Genomic DNA, 17,373 nt, shown 5'->3' on the forward strand with positions numbered 1-17,373 from the left:
TTGCATGGGCATGGGGTGGGGTGGGGGATGTTAGGGGGCGGACAAAGGAGGGAAGGTAGAAGAGGACTTCCAAGGTAGCCTCTCCGGGCACAGGGAGAAGCCGCCACAGGGGGAGGCCAGAAGGTGGGGGCCTGCGGGGGGAGGGGGGCTGGGGTAGGATGGAAGTGAGAAGGTAAGGCCAGGGGTAGACATCAATGGGACATTTTGATAGCCAGCAGAGCCAGCCCCTCTACCCACATCTGAGAACTGCCAGCTCAGGCAGTAAGGTAGAATGGGGCTCCCCCTCCTCTGCTGGGGTGGCCCTGGAGGTGGTCTGGGTGATAGGAGGAGAGAAGTAGGACTGCGGATGGCTTTTCCCACACGCTTCCCCAAGCCCAGGAACCTTTCCCACCCCTGCCTCCACCAACAGTGGGTGTGGTTTCCCCTGGATCCAATCAACCTCACCACCGCCCCTTGGATTGGTGCTGGAGGTTGATGCTGCCCCCTGCTGCCAGCCCACCTCTCCCGTCTGAAGGGCAGCAGATCCAGCCTGCAGTCTCCATGGCCCACCACCCTTTCAGGGGTGGGTCAGCCAGGTATCTGAGGTTATGGGGCTAGGAAACAGCTTGCAGGTGGTCACAGAGACCCTGGCGGGGGGAAGGGAAGAGGTCTCGGGGGCCTCTTACTGCAGAGGCGGTCTCATGGTTCTTCTCAGTCTGCAGGAGGATGGCACAATGCTGCTCACACAAGTCCAAGTGCCCTTGGAGCAGGTAGAGCTGCGCTAGCTCCAGCACCACCTGTGACAAGACCAGATGGAATAAACTAACCAATGAACATCATGGGAAAACTCGGGGATAGATGCCTCATTCTCACACCTCATTTCAATCAGCTCTGCCTTCAAAATGTGTCTGGAATCCCTGGGACAATGTCTCTAGCTTTCCCCTTCTCCCACCCAATACTGCAGTCATACCATGTGTTTTACTAACTAACCTCTGAAGTTGGGGCCTGGTTAACTCATACTCATCCTTCAGCTTCAGCTCCAACCTTACCTTCTCTGGGAAGCCCTCTGCACCCCAGACCCTGGGACAGGTACCCTTCTTCTGAGTTCCCGGTATCCTGACCCACATGAAGGCACGGATCACATGGTGTTAGAACTGCATATGTACTTGGCTATACTCCCTTGCCTGAGAGCAATCTATGGTAGGGACCACGTCTTGCCCCACTGTGTCTCCAGCGCCCAGCTCAGTACTTGGCGTATACTGGAAATCTGTTAAATGAGCGCACATTAAATGAATGAATGGATCTGTCACTAAGCTCTTCATAGACTCTCTTAGGTGAACTCCAGCCAGAATTCTCTCTCTGGAGTCACACCTCCCTCCTTGGAAGCTTAGCCTGGGGTTCATGCATAAAGAGCCCCTGGAAGCCACATTCTCACTGTCTCCCCACCTCCAAGAGGAACCTGAAAATACCAGACTAACATGACTTCCAGAAACATCTTCCCCAATCCACCCTCCACAAACGGCTGTCCAAAGTGAGGCTTCCCTGCCTTGCTCCAAGGGCTGCGGAGGGTGAGGGCCCTGGGGTCAGCTAGAGCAGGCTCCCCACTCCAGGGTTCCCATGCCCCTTACCCCTCCAGCTCCTCAGGGAGGCACAGAGAAGGAACTGGCCTCTGCCCCTAGTCAGGGATCTCCGCAAGGCATCTTACCCCAAGAGAAGGTGTCTTGCTTTGAGGACCCCACCTTATTGTCAATAGGCGAGTAGGAGAGGGCATCCTTATAAGATCGCACTGCCTTGGCATACTCCTTCTCTGCCAGGTACTGGTCACCAAACTGGATGCAGATGGAGGCTGCCAGTTGCTTTTGGGAGGGGATCATTTCGGGTTGCTCCAGTGGAACACGCTTCAGTATCCGAAACTGAAGGTCCATGGCCTTGAGAAACCAGTAAACTCAGAATCAGAAACCCAGAGCCTGATGTGCCAGATCTCAGGCCAATTCCCAGAAAGTCCCCAAGCTCTTGTTTCAGAGCCAGTAGTGTTAGAAAGGGCGTCTCAAATGCCCTTGAGTAAATCTGGGTCACTCTGGACAGGCAAGTCCCCTGGCTGAATCCTCAGGAGGCAGGCTGGCACGTGTCCAGGCAGGGGCAGAGGCAAAGGCCCTGAAACCAAGCACTCTACCATACTTTACCTGTGCACCTGTTTCCAGCACACCTGGACACTTACTGGATCTAATTTGCTTTGGTTGTTCTACAGGCTAGACAAGCACACAGGAGGTATCCAATGCAGGCTATGTTTTAACGGATGCATGCATTCTGAATGGAGTTTGAGGCAGTCCCCACAAATGTCCATGACATTCAGTGACCAAGAAAGTAACAAGTGGGTATCGGGGCAAAAGGAAAGGATGATGCCAAGGTTAAGTTTCAGGAAGTGGACACAAAGCAGCACTCAGTCCCCCAAGGGCCAAACAGAGGAATGGGAATCCAATGGGAAAGAAGAGAATAAATTATCTCAAGCAGTCAGAGAGTGGGCTCTCCCTCTACAACCACAACATGTCCCTCCGGGAACAAATGCCAGGCCACACCCTTGGGTGATTCTAGAGTGAAGAAGGCGTGGCAGGAATGGCCAGGAGCTCTCCTATCAGGGGCAGCCCAGTGGAGAAAGAGTATAGGTTGGGACAGGCAGACCTAGTTCAAAGCTCAGCTCCACTACTTACCAGCAGTGGGACTTTGGGTACATTTCTTAACCTCTTTGAGCCTTATCTGTTAAATAGGAATGTCACAGTGCTTATCTCAAAGGCCTACTGTGAGAATTAAATAAGAAAGCAAATAAAGCTTAGTACAGAACCCAGCATAACGCATTCAACACATGGGAGCTACTGGCATTGTCCATTATCATCACCACCAGCATCCTTGAGGGCAAAGGCACTGTCTTACTCCCTTCCTTCTCCAGCCCAGCCAGGCTTAGAGCACTTTGGTGCACCATCAATGAATGAGCAAGGGTAGGGGAATAAATGGAAGGTGGAGGTCAGAGATGTAACCTAGATCCTCTTTTGAGGACCCAGGCCTGGAGCCTTCCAGACCTGCAGTTCTATCCTTCCTTGTTCAGTTCCCATTAGGAAACGGCAGATACAGAGCTTGAGTCTACTTGTCAATTACCTTGTTCAAAGTTTCCATCACATCTTCTTTTTTATGGCTCTTATAAACCTTTGCTAGCAAAAGTAAGCACTTGACGTCATTCATCATGGATGGGATGTCTTTGACTGCAAAATGAAAACTCAAATTAGTGTTTTCTGGCCCCTGGGAAGCTGGGGATGTGGGCAGGGGTACTGGGTTCAGACCCCAGCTAGTGGCCATTCCCTACACCATTCTGCGAGAGAAGAGCAAGTGGGGTAGGGGGCAGCATGCCTGCTCCAGATGCTGGGGCATGAGTTCAAGTGCTACCTCACCAAAGTCATGTTCCAGGGCCTGCTTCAAAACTTTTTCTGCTTTGTTGAATTTCTTTAACTTCAGGAGCAGTTCAGCCAGATCACAGCACAGAAAGTCTTGTCCGCTAATCTTCTGGGCAGCCTCGTAATAATTAATCGCCTTAGTGCAAACAGGAAATATTGGCATCACGTCTGGTACTACACTTAAGCGCCTCTCACCATGTTACCATCAGCAGCCAGCACACCTGTGTGCCCCTCCAGACACAGAAGCCTAAGGGGAAAAGGCTCTCCCAGCTGGCACAGGGCTCAAGTCTCAGCCTGAGCAGGTGTGTGTGGGGTGCTGGGGAGTTGCTGAGTTCTCCCCTTGGCACCCCATTCAGCAGGGAAGTGAGGGTGGAAACTCAGTCACTCCCCTCCCATCCAGATCCTCCCACCCATGTACCCTCCTCCATTTGCTGGACTGGCTCTCCCCACCCTTCCCACCCCAGCGCAGCCTGACCTTGGTGTACTGGTGGGTTTTCACATAAGCTTGCCCAATCCTGCTGACCAGGGAGGCATCGTGTGGGTTCTTGCGATAGGCCTCGTCATAGACCTCCAGGGCCTTCTCAGGCTGGTGGGGAAAGCATCCGGGGGTCTCTCTCTTCCCTCCCGCTGGAGAAGTGAGATTGAGGATCCACTTGGAAAGGCCACGAGGCTTTCACTCACCTCCTGAATTTTCATGAAAGCATCACCCAGTAGCAGGCTGGTGTGCGGGCCAGGCAGATGTTCACAGAGATCCCTGCAAAAGTAACCAAAACTTATCTCAGACCTGTGCATCCTTCATATTCCTGAATCCATCTCCTCTTCTTTCCTACTAATTCTGGCTGACTTTCATTCATTCACTCTTTCATTCATTCATTCGTCATGCATACTTATTGAAAGCCCACTGTACATGAGGCATTGTGCTGGTTACCTTAGTTCAGGCTCTCCGCATCTGTCATCTGGACCATGACTGGAGCCTTCACCCATTCCACCGGCCTCCATTGCCAACCCTCCAGACCCCTCTCCATAAGGCAGCCACCCTGCCCTTTGTAAAACTCCAATGTGACCATGTAGCCCCGGTGTTTATTGGTTTCGTACTGCTCTTGGCATCACCTCCCCTATCTCCTGCTCAGCACTCCCTTCCCACCTGAGTTGCCTATCTAGGGTTTTGCCTGAGGAAGGGGAATGAGGAGGTATGCTTGAGGTCCCAATGTCAAACCATAGAGACAGTGGCTTGGGGCTTCCAATCTCTGTTCTCAATCTTGCTTAACCTCACATTGGTCACATCCAAGTCACTGGACATTTCCTCAAGGACAGGCAGAGCCAGGGCCCAGGGCAGAAGTATGTTCTCATGGTTCCCATCAGAATGTGAGCCATATTGGGGGGGCAAACAGGGCTCAGGGCAGATTCAGTTCTGTATCCTCAGAACTTAGCAATAAGCCGGGCTAGCTGACCTAGCATGCTCAAATTCTAACACACAGGAAATTCCATACTTTCATCAAACATATTCCAAGGGCACATTTTGGAGACCCAGGATGAAAAAACACAATTGAAGAAAACACTCCTTAAAACGCCATTGGAGAAGAGGCTGTCAGTCGCTGCCCGGGGCTTACCGGTAGCATCCTATGTAGAGGCGGATGTCTTTGCGGGTCTGCAGGTAGATGCTGGCCATCTTCTCCCTTGCTTCTGTGTAGCAGGGCTGCTTGGGCGTGATGTTCCTCAGTATGCTCAGTGCCATGTCCACGTTCCCCTTGCTCAGGGCCAAGTCCACATTAGCGATAGTGATGCGGATCTCCTCTGGCGTGCCGCTGAACTCGTTGATGGCATCCTGCATGACCTTGGTGGCCTCATGCTAAAACATGGGAACCCAACAGACCCTCCATTTGCTGTCATTCACCACAGGTGGCCTGACAACACTTAAAACCCCTTCCAAGAAACTTAAAGCAATCCCCCTTCCCACCCCTGCCTGGAGAGAAATGAAACATGGAGACAGCTGGAAGCAGTCCTGCTACACATATAAAATGAAAACAAAATAAATTGACAAAAAGTCCAAGAGCACATATCTGTAATAATAAAACTGTAAATGAAATAAACATACCTACTAAATAAAGAAGACATTCACAGTGGTTCAAACAAACAGACAGTGGACCTCCTACTGTCTATGTTCCAAAAACCGAAAGGCCCAGAATAAAAGTTAAAAGATGCTACATACATACCAGGCAAACAAAAAGAAAGCAGAGGTTACGGAATAAATGTCTGGTGAGGTTGAAGGCAAGGCAGAAATCACCAAAACCGGCAAAGAGAGTAACTTAAATAATCAAGAGTACAGATATAATGAAGACATAATTCAAATGGACCTTTCTATCTTTCTATCAAGAAATAGTTTGTGTAAACTTTTATTTCATACTTTCCTTCACAAAGATGGAAAAAATTAGCATGTTTATGGTCCCTCACCTTCCTTTCACATCCTTCTCCCTGAATTTTTTATGGGATATTATTGTTATTTTGACTTTAATAACTTTTATTTCAAGAACTTAGCAATCATACTGGCCTAGAGTCAAAATTACCACAGTTATTTCAATATAACTATATTTAGATTTATTTAGATTAGTTCTATGTTTAACTGGACTTAATTCTGTCCTCTTACACCTCAAATTTTTTCCCACTTGTAAAAACTTCATTTTATTTCGTATTTTGGTTGTCTGGATTATATCTACAAATAGATTTTTCAGAAAAGTTTAACTAACACCATAATTCTCGAGTTATTCCATTTTTGAGAGTGTTTTTTAAAGCTTTCATATGTGAAAGATATCCTGGGGGACATCCTTCCGCCCTCAACCCTTTGTGAATATTTTTCTGTTGTCTTCCTGAATATAGTATTGTTGAGTAAAAGTCTGAGGCCAAGATGATTTTTCTCTCATGGTGGGTCATATGCTCTCTACCCAGATCATGTAGGAACCTTTGCTACGTTGCTAATCCTGGTTTCCCATAACTTCATTAGGATATTACTATGAGGATATTTCTTGGTTTTAACATTTCTCTGCTATTTCCCCAACACAGAGGGCTTTTCTGAGCTGCTGCTTCATGCCTTTCCTAAAGGAGCCGTACCCCTACTACCTCTTGGATGTTTCCTCTGTTCCATGTGTTCTCTCTTCTTCAGGAACATTGATCATGCCTTTGTGGGATATCCGTTTTCTGTCTTTCTTGTCCATCATCCTCTCAAATCATTTTAATCACTTTCCTGGTTTTCTCCACCCTTTCCTCCAGTCAGGGAACTTCGGCAAAGGCTGGGCTGCTTTCTGCTCTTCATCATGGGGTTCTGACTTTGTAATCGTATCACTGTTTTTGGTGGTTGCTTTCTGTAACTGCTGGCTGACTCTTCATCTTTCCCTGTTTCACTAGGACCCTGCGTTGATCTCCTGCACTCTACTTTGAGCTTGTTTTACAAGATTCCATGTTCTTTTTATTTTCATTGAGTGCAGAAAAGTTTTTTAAAAAAAATCTTTCTTCTATTTTTTACAGTACTCTTTCTCCCAAAGTGTAATCTTTGTCTTTTGCTTATTTTCTATTTTCTCCCTTCCTTCTCTCTTTCTTTCCTCCCTTGTTTTTTCCTTCCCTCCTTTCTTCCTCTCTCTCCCTCTCTTTCTTTCTTCCCTTCCCTACCTCCCTCTTTCCCTTCCTTCCTGTCTTGTAACCACCTATGGTTCCATGGTAAACCCCTTCTGATCCCTGCTAACAGGATCTATGGGAACATCTCCATCTAACCCTGCATTTCCCCAAGAACTAGGCTAGGGAGGCAGAGTGCCCAGCACAGCTGCCCTGGGAGCACATCTCCCCTTTGCTTTCTGTGGGTCCTCCTTGAGAGTAGCCATTGTGAAAAGCTGGGGTCAGGCTGGAATCCCTTGGCTCAGAGTGAAGGCCACAGCTCACAGATCTGTTAACTCAGCAAAGTGAGCCACAAACCTGACTTTCAGGTTGCGTCCCTCCTTACTTGACCCTGGGCCACCCCTCCTGTAAAGGAGTTTGGGACAGAGAAAACAAAGGAGGCATTTCAGCAGGGGGTTCTTGTTCAGCAGCCCTGCCCTTCTATGGGCTGGAACTGTGTTCCTCTAGGAATGTCCCCGCTTTTCCCGGCTTGACCACACCTCTAGTTCAGAAAGTTTCAAGCACATGCAGGAACCTAAGGCTCCCACTCACTGCGCCTTGCTTCCTCTCTCTCCCATCAATGGTAACTTCTGAAAGGACAGGGTCCTTGCTGGCCACCTGTTCTTCATCCCCAGCCCCATCACACTACCTGGCATAGAGGAGGCCCTCAGTCAATGGCTGAATGAATGATGGACTGCATTAACTATTCTTAGATGCAACTGTTCCCTAATTTTGTTACAGATGGAGATTCCTTCTCTACTTTTAATTCTTTTGTTCCTTTTGGCAGATTTAAAGGAGGAAAGTACAGTCATGCATCGCTTAACAACAGGGTTACGTTCTGAGAAATGTGTTGCTGGGCAATTTTGCCATTGTACGAACATCATAGAGTGTGCTTACACAAACCTGGATGGGACAGCCTACTACACAACCAGGCTATGTGGTACTATCTTATGGGAGCACCGTCATTTACGCAGTCTGTTGTTGACCGAAATATCATTGTACAGCACATGACTGTACAATAAATGGGCTTGCACATTTCCATCTTTGCCCAGAAGGCAATTTTTAACTTTAAGGAGAAAAGATTTCATGGGCTGGTTCCTGCTGTATACCAGGATCATCACAGGAGAAGGCTGGATGCCCTAGTACTGATGGATCTCAGAGATCGTCTTGGAGCTCTGCTGACAAACCCCTTCCCAGTGAGCAGGTGAGTGGCTGAGGCTAGTCAGGCCAAGGGAGCATGCAGAGTGCAGCTCCCCGCAGGCCTTGATCCTGCCTCTATGTTCCTCATTGCTCCTGTGGACCAGCATAGGATGCCCATGTGCTTCCTGCCTTTGCCCAGCCAGATCTTCCAAGGGCCCAGGGCTGTCTTATACTGTTGAGCAGTTTGTACACTGCAAAACTCCAAGGGGACACTTCATAAAGATTATGATGTGACTGGCATCCACTGGAGCTGTGCATTGCCCAATCTGCACGATCACCTGTGGTGGCCCTAATGGGCCTGTGTGCTCCACCTCCCTGAGCTCCTCATGGGGACAGTGAGGTAGACAGGGACAGATCATGCAGGACTTAGTAGGATTTGGACTTTATCTTGAGGGCAATGGGTGCCACTGAAACCTTTTAGGTAGGAGAGAGATATGCTCCCAAATGAATAAAGGCTCAAGTCATAGCACAAGTAAACATCAGCCAAAATGAGAGCCTGGTTCCCAGGCCTACTCTGGACCTGTGATATGCCCCAGTCCCATGGGAAGAGAGCATGGCATTTCTTACCAGCTCCCCATTCATCCGGAGGGCATCTGCCAGTTCCAGTAAGATGGATACCCGTTCGCTGGGCTGCACCGAGGGCCCACGGAACTTCTTGCTTTCTTCCATCTTCACAGTTGGCAATTTTATGATCATTTTCAATGTCTTTATGGCTTCTGGATAGTCCCCAGACTTGTTGAGGGCCCTGGCCTTGATGAAGTGGTAGAGGGGGTGGTCTCGGACCTAGACGAGCATAGCAGAGTGTGGGCATCCGCTTCCCTGCTGCTGCTCCCAGCACCCGGGATGGAGAAAGTCACAGGAGCCACTGAGCCTACCCCTTGGGCCAACAGAAGGGTCTGAGGGATGCAGGCAGCTCCTGTGGCTACTCTGCAAGGCAAGTGGGGGCTGCAGCTAGCTGGGCTTCAGGATGCCGGTGGGAGACAGGGCACAGAGGACGCCCACCTGGAAGTTGTGGCTGACGCCCAGCTCTAAGCAGTGGGAGCACATGGCAAAGTTGCCCTGAGCCAGGTAGATCTGGGACATGAGAAGGTGGGTGTCCACGGAGGTGGGGTCCAGTTCCAGGCAACGCTGTAGGGTGCTCTGGGCATTCTCTAACTCTCCTGAAAATAACAAACAAACCTCTAAATCCAGGGCCCCCGGGGACTCCCGGGACCCAATACGTAAAAGCAGAATGGATTTTAAGTGTTCTGTTACCCAGAAATGCCCGAGTTGGGCATTTTACTTAGTTCTTTTCTGCTTCACTCAGAGGTTTCTTCCTAAAATTAGAACTACACAGTTTTTGCTTTGACCCAGACAAAAGCCAGGAAACTCAAACCTTGGTGTAACACTTCCCTTCTCTCTGTAACCCTGAGGGAAACAGCTAAGTCACTTCACTACTCCATCTGGAAGCTCAGGAGAACAATTTAAGTCTCAATTCCCACACTTAAGAGCAGAGCAAAACCTAATAATAACAGCAACTATAATAGCCACAACTCATGAAGCACCTGCTCTATGCCCAACACATGAGAAGCACTTTAGAAAGGGGGTTTAACATTTGTCCAGTCCTGCGAGCTTGGTGTTATTATCCTTGTCCTTCCGATGTAGGACTGGGACTCCAGTGATGTAAGTCACTCAGCTAGGTAGGGACAAAGTCAGCACTGAAATCCAGGGCCATCTGCTCTTGAGGCTGAGCTCGGAAGGCCCCGGCAATATGGGGCTGGGGGTCTCCTTGCAGCCAGGCTGGCCCTTAGGCGGCAGTGGCAGCCTAGCGGTACAGCACAGTGAGCTGGCAGGAGATCCCTCCTCCCTCTGCAGCCAGGTCCCTCAACAGCTCCTGCTAGGGGTTCATAATCTGGTGAGTGGGGAGCACCTGCTTCCAGGTCCCAAACTCCCTGCTCCTTCTCTGTGTGTTGCAGAAATGTGAAGATGTCACCATGGCAACCGAAGCAGCTGGAGACCTTGCTTTGGTCCTAAATCTGCTGGCAGCTGTCAGCACCCCTAGGGGAGTGCTCCTGCCCTCCCTTGTACCCATGGGACCTTGAAGCTGTGGATAAACCAGGCACCCCGGATGAACACCGGGAGGACCGAGGATGAAGACAGAGGAGCTCTCAGCAGAGCGCGACCCACACAAGGCAGTGCCAGACGACAGAGACACGCCGCGGTGTGCTGGATCCTTTGGAAGCCGCCAGGACATCAGGGATCAGCTTGGCTTCCAGGCAGACAGCGGTCAAGGGCTGCAGGGACAGTACTTCAGAGAGGACAACAGGGCCTCCACGGAGGGCTCTCCCCTCTTTCCCTCTCTCTCTCGGATCGGGGCCACGAGGCGGGAGAAGCTGGAAGGGTACTGCTTTGGCCGCCCCAGGGCTCTGAAAGCCTAATGGTACAGGGTCTCACTTCCCCATGAGGCCTGCCTGGCAGCCTTTTAAAAAGTGCAGCCCTGCCACCCCCTCGTCCCCCTCCCTGCGGTAGTCATCTCCACTGCATTGTTGTGTCCTAACAAACAACACAATGTGCTTAGGTGTTATGTTTATGGTCCAGCGCCCTTACTGGAATGCAAACTCCACGGGGAACCTTGGCCTATTTTGAGCACTGCTGCGTCCCAGTCTCAGAGAGGTGCCTGCACGGAATGGAAGCTCAGTGACTGTTACCTGGCACAGATCAAGTAAGCGATCAGCAAAAGGCCGTCTGGGAGAGACCCCTGCTGGTGAGGAAAGTCAGGAAGGTTTCTGGGGGACTGGAGGCTGGAAGGAGTGGGCGGGCAGGCCTGGTGAGGGTGTGTGCGTGTGTGTGTGTGCGTGAAGTATCCCAGGTAGGGAGCCTGTGGACACTAACCCAGGGGCCCCACCTGGCAATGAGGACCCCAAGGGCTCACCTGAGAGATACTTGACCTGAGCCATTACATACAGGGGGTCGATCAGAGCTGGTGCTGCTTTGACTACAGGATTCAAGATCACAGCAACTTGTTTAAGAAGTGGAGACACAATCTGGCCTGGTGACCGGGGCTGTAAGAACACGGGGATCTGGCTGTGCAGTTTGCCCTGTTCCTAGAGAGAGACTCCTGGAGCTCTCAGAAAACACTCTGTCAGTGAAGGAATTTTATTTGATTCCACGTATATTTATTATCTACTCGGTACTATAAGCTCCAGAGAATGGGGACTTTGTTTGGTTCACTGTTGTGTCCCCAGTACCTAGCACGGTGTCGGCACATGGTAGTGCACTCAATAAATATTTGTAAGATGACTCATTACAAGGCACTGGGGGGATATTAGCGTGTAAGATACGATCCTTGCCCACAAAGAATCTTGACTGGCTGGGAAAGCAGGACAAACAAGTAAAGACTAACATACTTCTTAGAAGACTTCTGGAAAAAAGGGAGCCCAGTTCTTCCCTAGGATGAAGGCAGGGGCATGGGTCAGTGCCCTGCTCCTCCAAGTGAAGACCCTGGAGCAGCAGCATCAGCATCACCTGGGAGCTAGTTCAAGATGCAGGGCTTCATGCCTCACCTACCGAGTCAGAATCTACACTGGAACAACTCCCAGGTAATTCATGTACTGCCTGTTCAAGGCTGAAAAGCACTGGGCTCCTGAATCACCCAGGGCTCAGAGAAGCCTGGTGACTGGGCAGCTGATGTCCCTGCCTCTGTCCAAACCTGTATTCCAGGCCCCCGCCATGAAGATGTGCCTTCCTCTAACCTGCTTGGGGCAGAAGAACAAGTACTCCTTGGCGATGCAGATCAGGAAGAGGGGGTCCAGCTTTTCAAAGTACTTGGTGCTCAGGGGGAGGCCCTGCATGCTGGAGAAGTGCAGCTCCGCTGCCTCCTTCAGGAGCACTGTGGCTTCCTGCTCCTCCTTGTGCTTCTTGGACGCCAGAAGGGCTTGGAGGAAAACCAGCACCTGTGGGAGTCAGGCCCAGATCTTGGAACCAAAGGCCAGCTGGGCAGAGTCGGTAGGTGAGGGCGAAGCAGAAGTCCAGGCCATCTTGGTTGCTCTCTACTGGAAATTGGGGGTGGAAGGAAGGCAGGGACACAATCCTGGAGGAACCCATGCCCCCAGAGAGCTCTGACCTCAGATTTCCCAAGGGACTGCTGCACCTCCTTCAGGAATTCCAGCTGGTGCTCAGCCTCCTCCAGGTGGCCGTCTAAGATCTGGCACCAGATGATCCCTGGGGATGGGACAGAACAAGGATGAGCAGCCAGCTCCAAAGTAGAGCCAGCAGTCCAGCAGGCCAAGGAGCATGGATGAGACAGTGGAAGGAAGGGGTCTCAGGGCAGGGGAACTTTTCCAACATCTTCATAAACTTAAAGAGTCATGCATGCTCATGGTAAAGAATTCAAATCCTAAGGCAATATAAAAAAACATCTCTAGCTCATGCTCTGGCTTTAACCAAGTCTCTCTCTCGAGATAACCACTATTAACAATTTGGGGTACTCCTTCAAACATCTTTCTAAGCATTTATAAGTTATTAATGCATGCACATATTTTCCTATCAGTTCATACAAATCTACCCCATTCTCTTTAATGAGGACACAATATCCACCGTGGATGTAACCATTTATTTAACTATTGCTCTATTGAAGGAGATCTCATTTCCCATTTAGTTGGTTTTCAATGTTTAAACATTACAATGCCATGGTGAACATTTTTGTGTGTTCTAATTCCAGAAGTAGAGTTGATGGGTCAAAGGGTGTGCATATCTAAAACATTGATAGATAAGGCCAACTTGTCCTCCAAAGATATCTGAATTAATATTACTGCCAAGAATTTGAAACCTTGCAAACTGCTTTACTCTTTGCCAGTCTGAATGGTGAGTAGTAACTCATTTTAATTCAGACTTTTTTCATTATTAGGGAGAATGAGCATCTTTTCATATATTTAATGGCCTTTTCTTTTCTACTGGGAATTTTCTCCTCATAACTTTTGCCTTTTTGTCTTCTGGGGTGATTTTTTTTCTTGTTATATACTATTTACCCTTTGTTGCAAACATTTTCTATCAGTTTGCCACTTACTTTTTAACGATTTTTACAGTGTCTTTTGCTATCCATTAATTTTAAATTTTTACATAGTCAAATTGCAATTTCCCTTTACAGTTTCTGAGTTTGTGGTCAGGCTTAGAATCCCCAAGGAAACCCAAGTCCAATTTAATTTTCCTGTTTAAATGCTTAATTCATCTGGAGTGTGAGATGGGTGCTTACCTTTATTTTTCTCATAATGGATAGGCAGGTGTCCAGCCATGAGCTATTGAAACTCTTGGTTTGAAACGTCATTTTTATCATAAGACCTGTTTCTGTCCCATTTATCTATTTGTTTATCCCAGCATTGGCCTCAAACTGACTTAAATAGGCTTTTTTTGTTATATATTTTGATATTGGGAGGATAAATCCCCTCTATTCCTACTATTTTTCTTTTACAAGATATTTCTTGGCCATTTTGGTGTCTTTATTCCTGTCTTCCTTTTTTTTTTAAAGATTGGCATCTGAGCTAACATCTGTTGCCAATCTTCCTCTTTTTGTTCCTTCTCCCCAAAGCCCCCAGTACACAGTTATATGTTCCATTTGTGGGTCCTTCTAGCTGTGGCATGTGGGACGCTACCTCAGCATGGCCTGATGAGCGGTGCCATGTCCCCACCCAGGGTCCGAACCAGCGAAACCCCGGGCTGCCAAAGCAGAGTGCGCAAACTTAACCACTAGGCCACGGGGCCAGCCCCCTCACTATATTCCTAATCACCGTCTTGGTTTTCAATTATATCCATCCCATTATTTGGTTCATCTATGGAATTTTTTACTTGGCAATCATATTTTTAATTTTCAGCAACTCTTTTTTTGTTCTCTGTATTTTTTCATAATTGTATGTTCTTTACTTACTGATATAGTAGCCTCTGGAGCCAGTAAACATTGGAAATGTTTTGGGGGAAAAAGTCTTTTTCTGCATCCAGCCTTAACTCTGCTCCTCAGAGGGCGCTGCTTTGCATGTTCCACACGGCCCCTCTTTCAAATTGCTAGCTGATTTATAAATGGACTGGCCTGATGATTTATTAGCAACTGGGCAGATCTCCCAAATTTTTAAGGTCGCTGATTTTCTCAGCCAGGCCAGATAAGATGGTGACTCAGACACACGAGTGGGCTCAGCGTGGGCTGGAGTATGTGGGTCGGACATTGTGACCAGTGGACTTCCCTTCTGGCTGACCAGCCGGGGCTCTCCCTTGAATGAGGAAGTGGGGAAGCACTTAGCCTGGCAGAGGAACATTTTGGGGGATTTTGTGTCTGTGCTGAGCAGCCAAGTCTTTTTGTCCTTCATGTCCCTGGTGGTGGTGGGAAGTCATCGGGACTCTGCTTTGCTCCCTCCTGCACCCCACCAGTAAGAGCCTCCTTGATTCCACTCTCTGGTTTTCAATAATTCTCCCATCAACTGGCTGACTGTCCCATGGCATGTTTTGCTCCGAGCCTCTGGTAACCCTGAGCTTTAGATTTTTAATTTTCATTTTTGCTGGAGCTCTTTGGGGGAAAGCTAGTCTGCTTCATTCTTTAGCTGACCCATCTCCGCCCACGCTGGCTTATGGATTTTCACACCTGCTTGGAGTTCCCATGTATTTGATGCAATCTGCTTTACATCTTCTAGAAATGTGAAGTTCTTAAAGTTTCCGGTCCACTGAAGGTAACTTTCCCTGTTTCTAGGGCTGCAGCGGACTCATTATCTTTTAAAAATGTCTTCCATTATTTTCTTGGGATTTGGGGATGGAGGAAGAGGCAATGACCAAGGAGTCGGCCTGACGTGTTGAACCAGCAATCAAGGCCAGCCACGCTGACAAGTGCGCTGCACAGAGGAGAAGCCTGGAGTGTAGAGAGACGTGACTTGCCCCAAAAGACACAACTCCTCAGAGCGAGGGCAAGAAGCCGGCCTGCCTTGAGCGCTGGATCATACGGCTACTGCAACTAAAATTAAACACTGGCTGGCTCAGAATTTACCGGGGATCACAGATTTGAGGGCTTTTTAAAAATGTGGAAGATAAAAATTGAGCTCTGGAAAATTCATTTGACATTTATATAAAGGAAGGAAAAAGCATGTGGACAGACAGGAAAGTAAAACTCTCAAAACTCCTCACTCTGGTGGCCTTCCAGCTCAGGGGACTGCAGAGGGAGGGTCTATAGAGGTGAGGCTAGAGTTTTTGGGGTGCAGGTGTGTTGGGAGCAGGACTGTCTCCAATACTGGCTTTGTGAGGCCTAAGAAGAAGCAGGGCCGACAGAGCCTAAGAGGCAGGCCGTCAGTCTCCCAGGAGGGTCAGAGTGTGGATATTGGAGGTCTGATGTAGATCAGAGTGGCTTTGACCACATGAGAATTCCTGTCCCTCTTAAATCTACACTTGTGGATTCACGGAAAGGCACCCCATCATACAATGCACCCCCACACTCACACACCCTCTGGAGAGAATGCTTCCCAGCACCTCTCTTCTGGACTCATGGAGGCCACCTTGCCTGGCTCCCAACACCCGCCCTCCCCTCCCTCTACCCAGCCCGCATAGACCTGTCAAGGCAGCCACACTGCTGTCATCCAGTTTCATGGCCTCCGAGTACCAGAGGGATGCCTCCTTCACTTGGTCCTGCAGGATGAAGAGATAGCCCAGCTCTGTGGCCACATGGGCGTAGGAGGGTGTGGCCATGAAGGTGCGTTCAATGAAGCTATACACTAGCTGTAGAATCACCGGGTGCCTCCCACACTGCAAGGAACAGACACACAGAGTGGGAAACCAGTCAGCCCAGTCTGTCTGAGCAAGGCCATGTTGGAAACAGGGGACACTTTGGCAGGCCCGGGGGGTGCTCAGGAGAGCCCAAGAGGTACCCTGTGTCCAGGCAGCTGGCTCTGTGTAGCCATGCATCTCCCCAAGAACCTCCCACTGGCCACATCTGTGGAACCTGCCTCCAGTCACAGGGCCCTCCGAGGGACCCCCTGTCTGGCCACAGTAATGGGTACAATGAGTCACCAAGAGGTTTTTCACGAATTAAAGCTGGGTGAGAGAAACTCTTTGTGTCCTGTTGATGGCAAGTGGCCCTGAAGACTCTGAGCAGCCACAGTCCCTGCCGACTCTGAGCAGCCACAGTCCCTGCCACGTGGAGAATGAGGCAGAGAGAACCAAACACAGCCGTGGAGAGAGGGGCTGTTTCCTAACGGCATACGACCCGACCCCAGAGTCCTGGTCCCTGAGGCCCCAGAGCTGTTCTTTTCTTGCAGCACTTCCTTCTAGTGAACCCTGCTTTGGGGCTGAAGGGTCTGACAGAGACAGACTGTTTAACAACCTGGTCTGTTTGCACCTTACCTGTTGTCGGAGAGGCCTAGGCCGGCCAGCCTTCCCAGGGCACTTCCACAGAAAGAACGTGGGAGTCGGGCGTCCCAGCAGCCCGAGGCCAAAGCTGGGCATAGCTCTGCTGCACGGCAGCTGGGATACTGCCCTCTTGTCCCCAGATAAGATGCCTCCCACTGGAAAAGCACTTCCAGACCTCATCTCGCTGATCTTCAGAGCATCTCTAAGGGGCTCGTGGAGCAAGGATACAGAGCCCACACGATACAGTTATCAGTCAGAGGCAGGTCGGGGCCCCAAGTACCAGCCAGCAGCCCAAGAGGCCAAGTTTGAGCCAGAGAGGGGAGGGTCAGGGTACTCAGGGAGCTGCCAGGGGGATGACAGGGCTTCCCTAGGGAACACGGCGAGAAGCACTATTTCAGAAACTAGGGAAGAACCTTCTTACCAGTCTGCTAACCACAAGGATTTTTTTCAGATGGAGGCTTGGATTTTGGGGCTCTCTTTTCTCTAGCGCCTTAATCAGATTTCTAACGTGCTCGGCAGCCTGCAAGGACAGAACAGACAATGTCAAAGGCAGTATGTAAAACGGGAGTGGGGCAGAGGTTCTCAACCCTGTCTGCACAGGAGCATCAGCTGGGACATCTTACAAATACCCATGCCCAAGTGCCAGCCCCGGAGATCCAGATTTAACTGGACTTGGAGGGGCCCAGGCATCTGTATTATTTCAGAACCCTGTTGGTGGAGCTTTAGGGAACATTATTCAACCAAGAGCTGGCACTGC

General features: G+C 49.6%; 1 protein-coding gene across 5 annotated transcripts in view; it reads right to left on the reverse strand.

The window, feature by feature from the left end:
• The window catches only part of TTC21A (tetratricopeptide repeat domain 21A), a 32,955-nt gene that overhangs the window by 4,396 nt on the left and 11,186 nt on the right, over positions 1-17,373 (reverse strand). For 4 of the 5 annotated variants that reach the window (XR_006888759.1, XR_006888760.1, XM_046662751.1 and 1 more), the window contains exons 8-21: positions 17,038-17,136; positions 15,821-16,013; positions 12,367-12,464; positions 11,996-12,196; positions 11,176-11,305; positions 9,267-9,424; positions 8,832-9,047; positions 5,033-5,271; positions 4,104-4,176; positions 3,898-4,008; positions 3,420-3,558; positions 3,130-3,233; positions 1,719-1,907; positions 666-776 (exon numbers count right to left, since the gene is read on the reverse strand). Coding sequence is in view for 3 of the 5 variants with exons in the window: in XM_046662751.1 (XP_046518707.1) it covers positions 666-776; positions 1,719-1,907; positions 3,130-3,233; positions 3,420-3,558; positions 3,898-4,008; positions 4,104-4,176; positions 5,033-5,271; positions 8,832-9,047; positions 9,267-9,424; positions 11,176-11,305; positions 11,996-12,196; positions 12,367-12,464; positions 15,821-16,013; positions 17,038-17,136 (2,061 nt within the window). In the remaining 2 variants the exon portion in view is untranslated. The remainder of the gene's footprint in view (positions 1-665; positions 777-1,718; positions 1,908-3,129; positions 3,234-3,419; positions 3,559-3,897; positions 4,009-4,103; positions 4,177-5,032; positions 5,272-8,831; positions 9,048-9,266; positions 9,425-11,175; positions 11,306-11,995; positions 12,197-12,366; positions 12,465-15,820; positions 16,014-17,037; positions 17,137-17,373) is intronic. The other variant, XM_046662740.1, reaches the window with a different exon arrangement.

This window comes from Equus quagga, chromosome 1 (genome assembly GCF_021613505.1).
Source record: "Equus quagga isolate Etosha38 chromosome 1, UCLA_HA_Equagga_1.0, whole genome shotgun sequence".
Taxonomy (NCBI): Eukaryota; Metazoa; Chordata; class Mammalia; order Perissodactyla; family Equidae; genus Equus; species Equus quagga.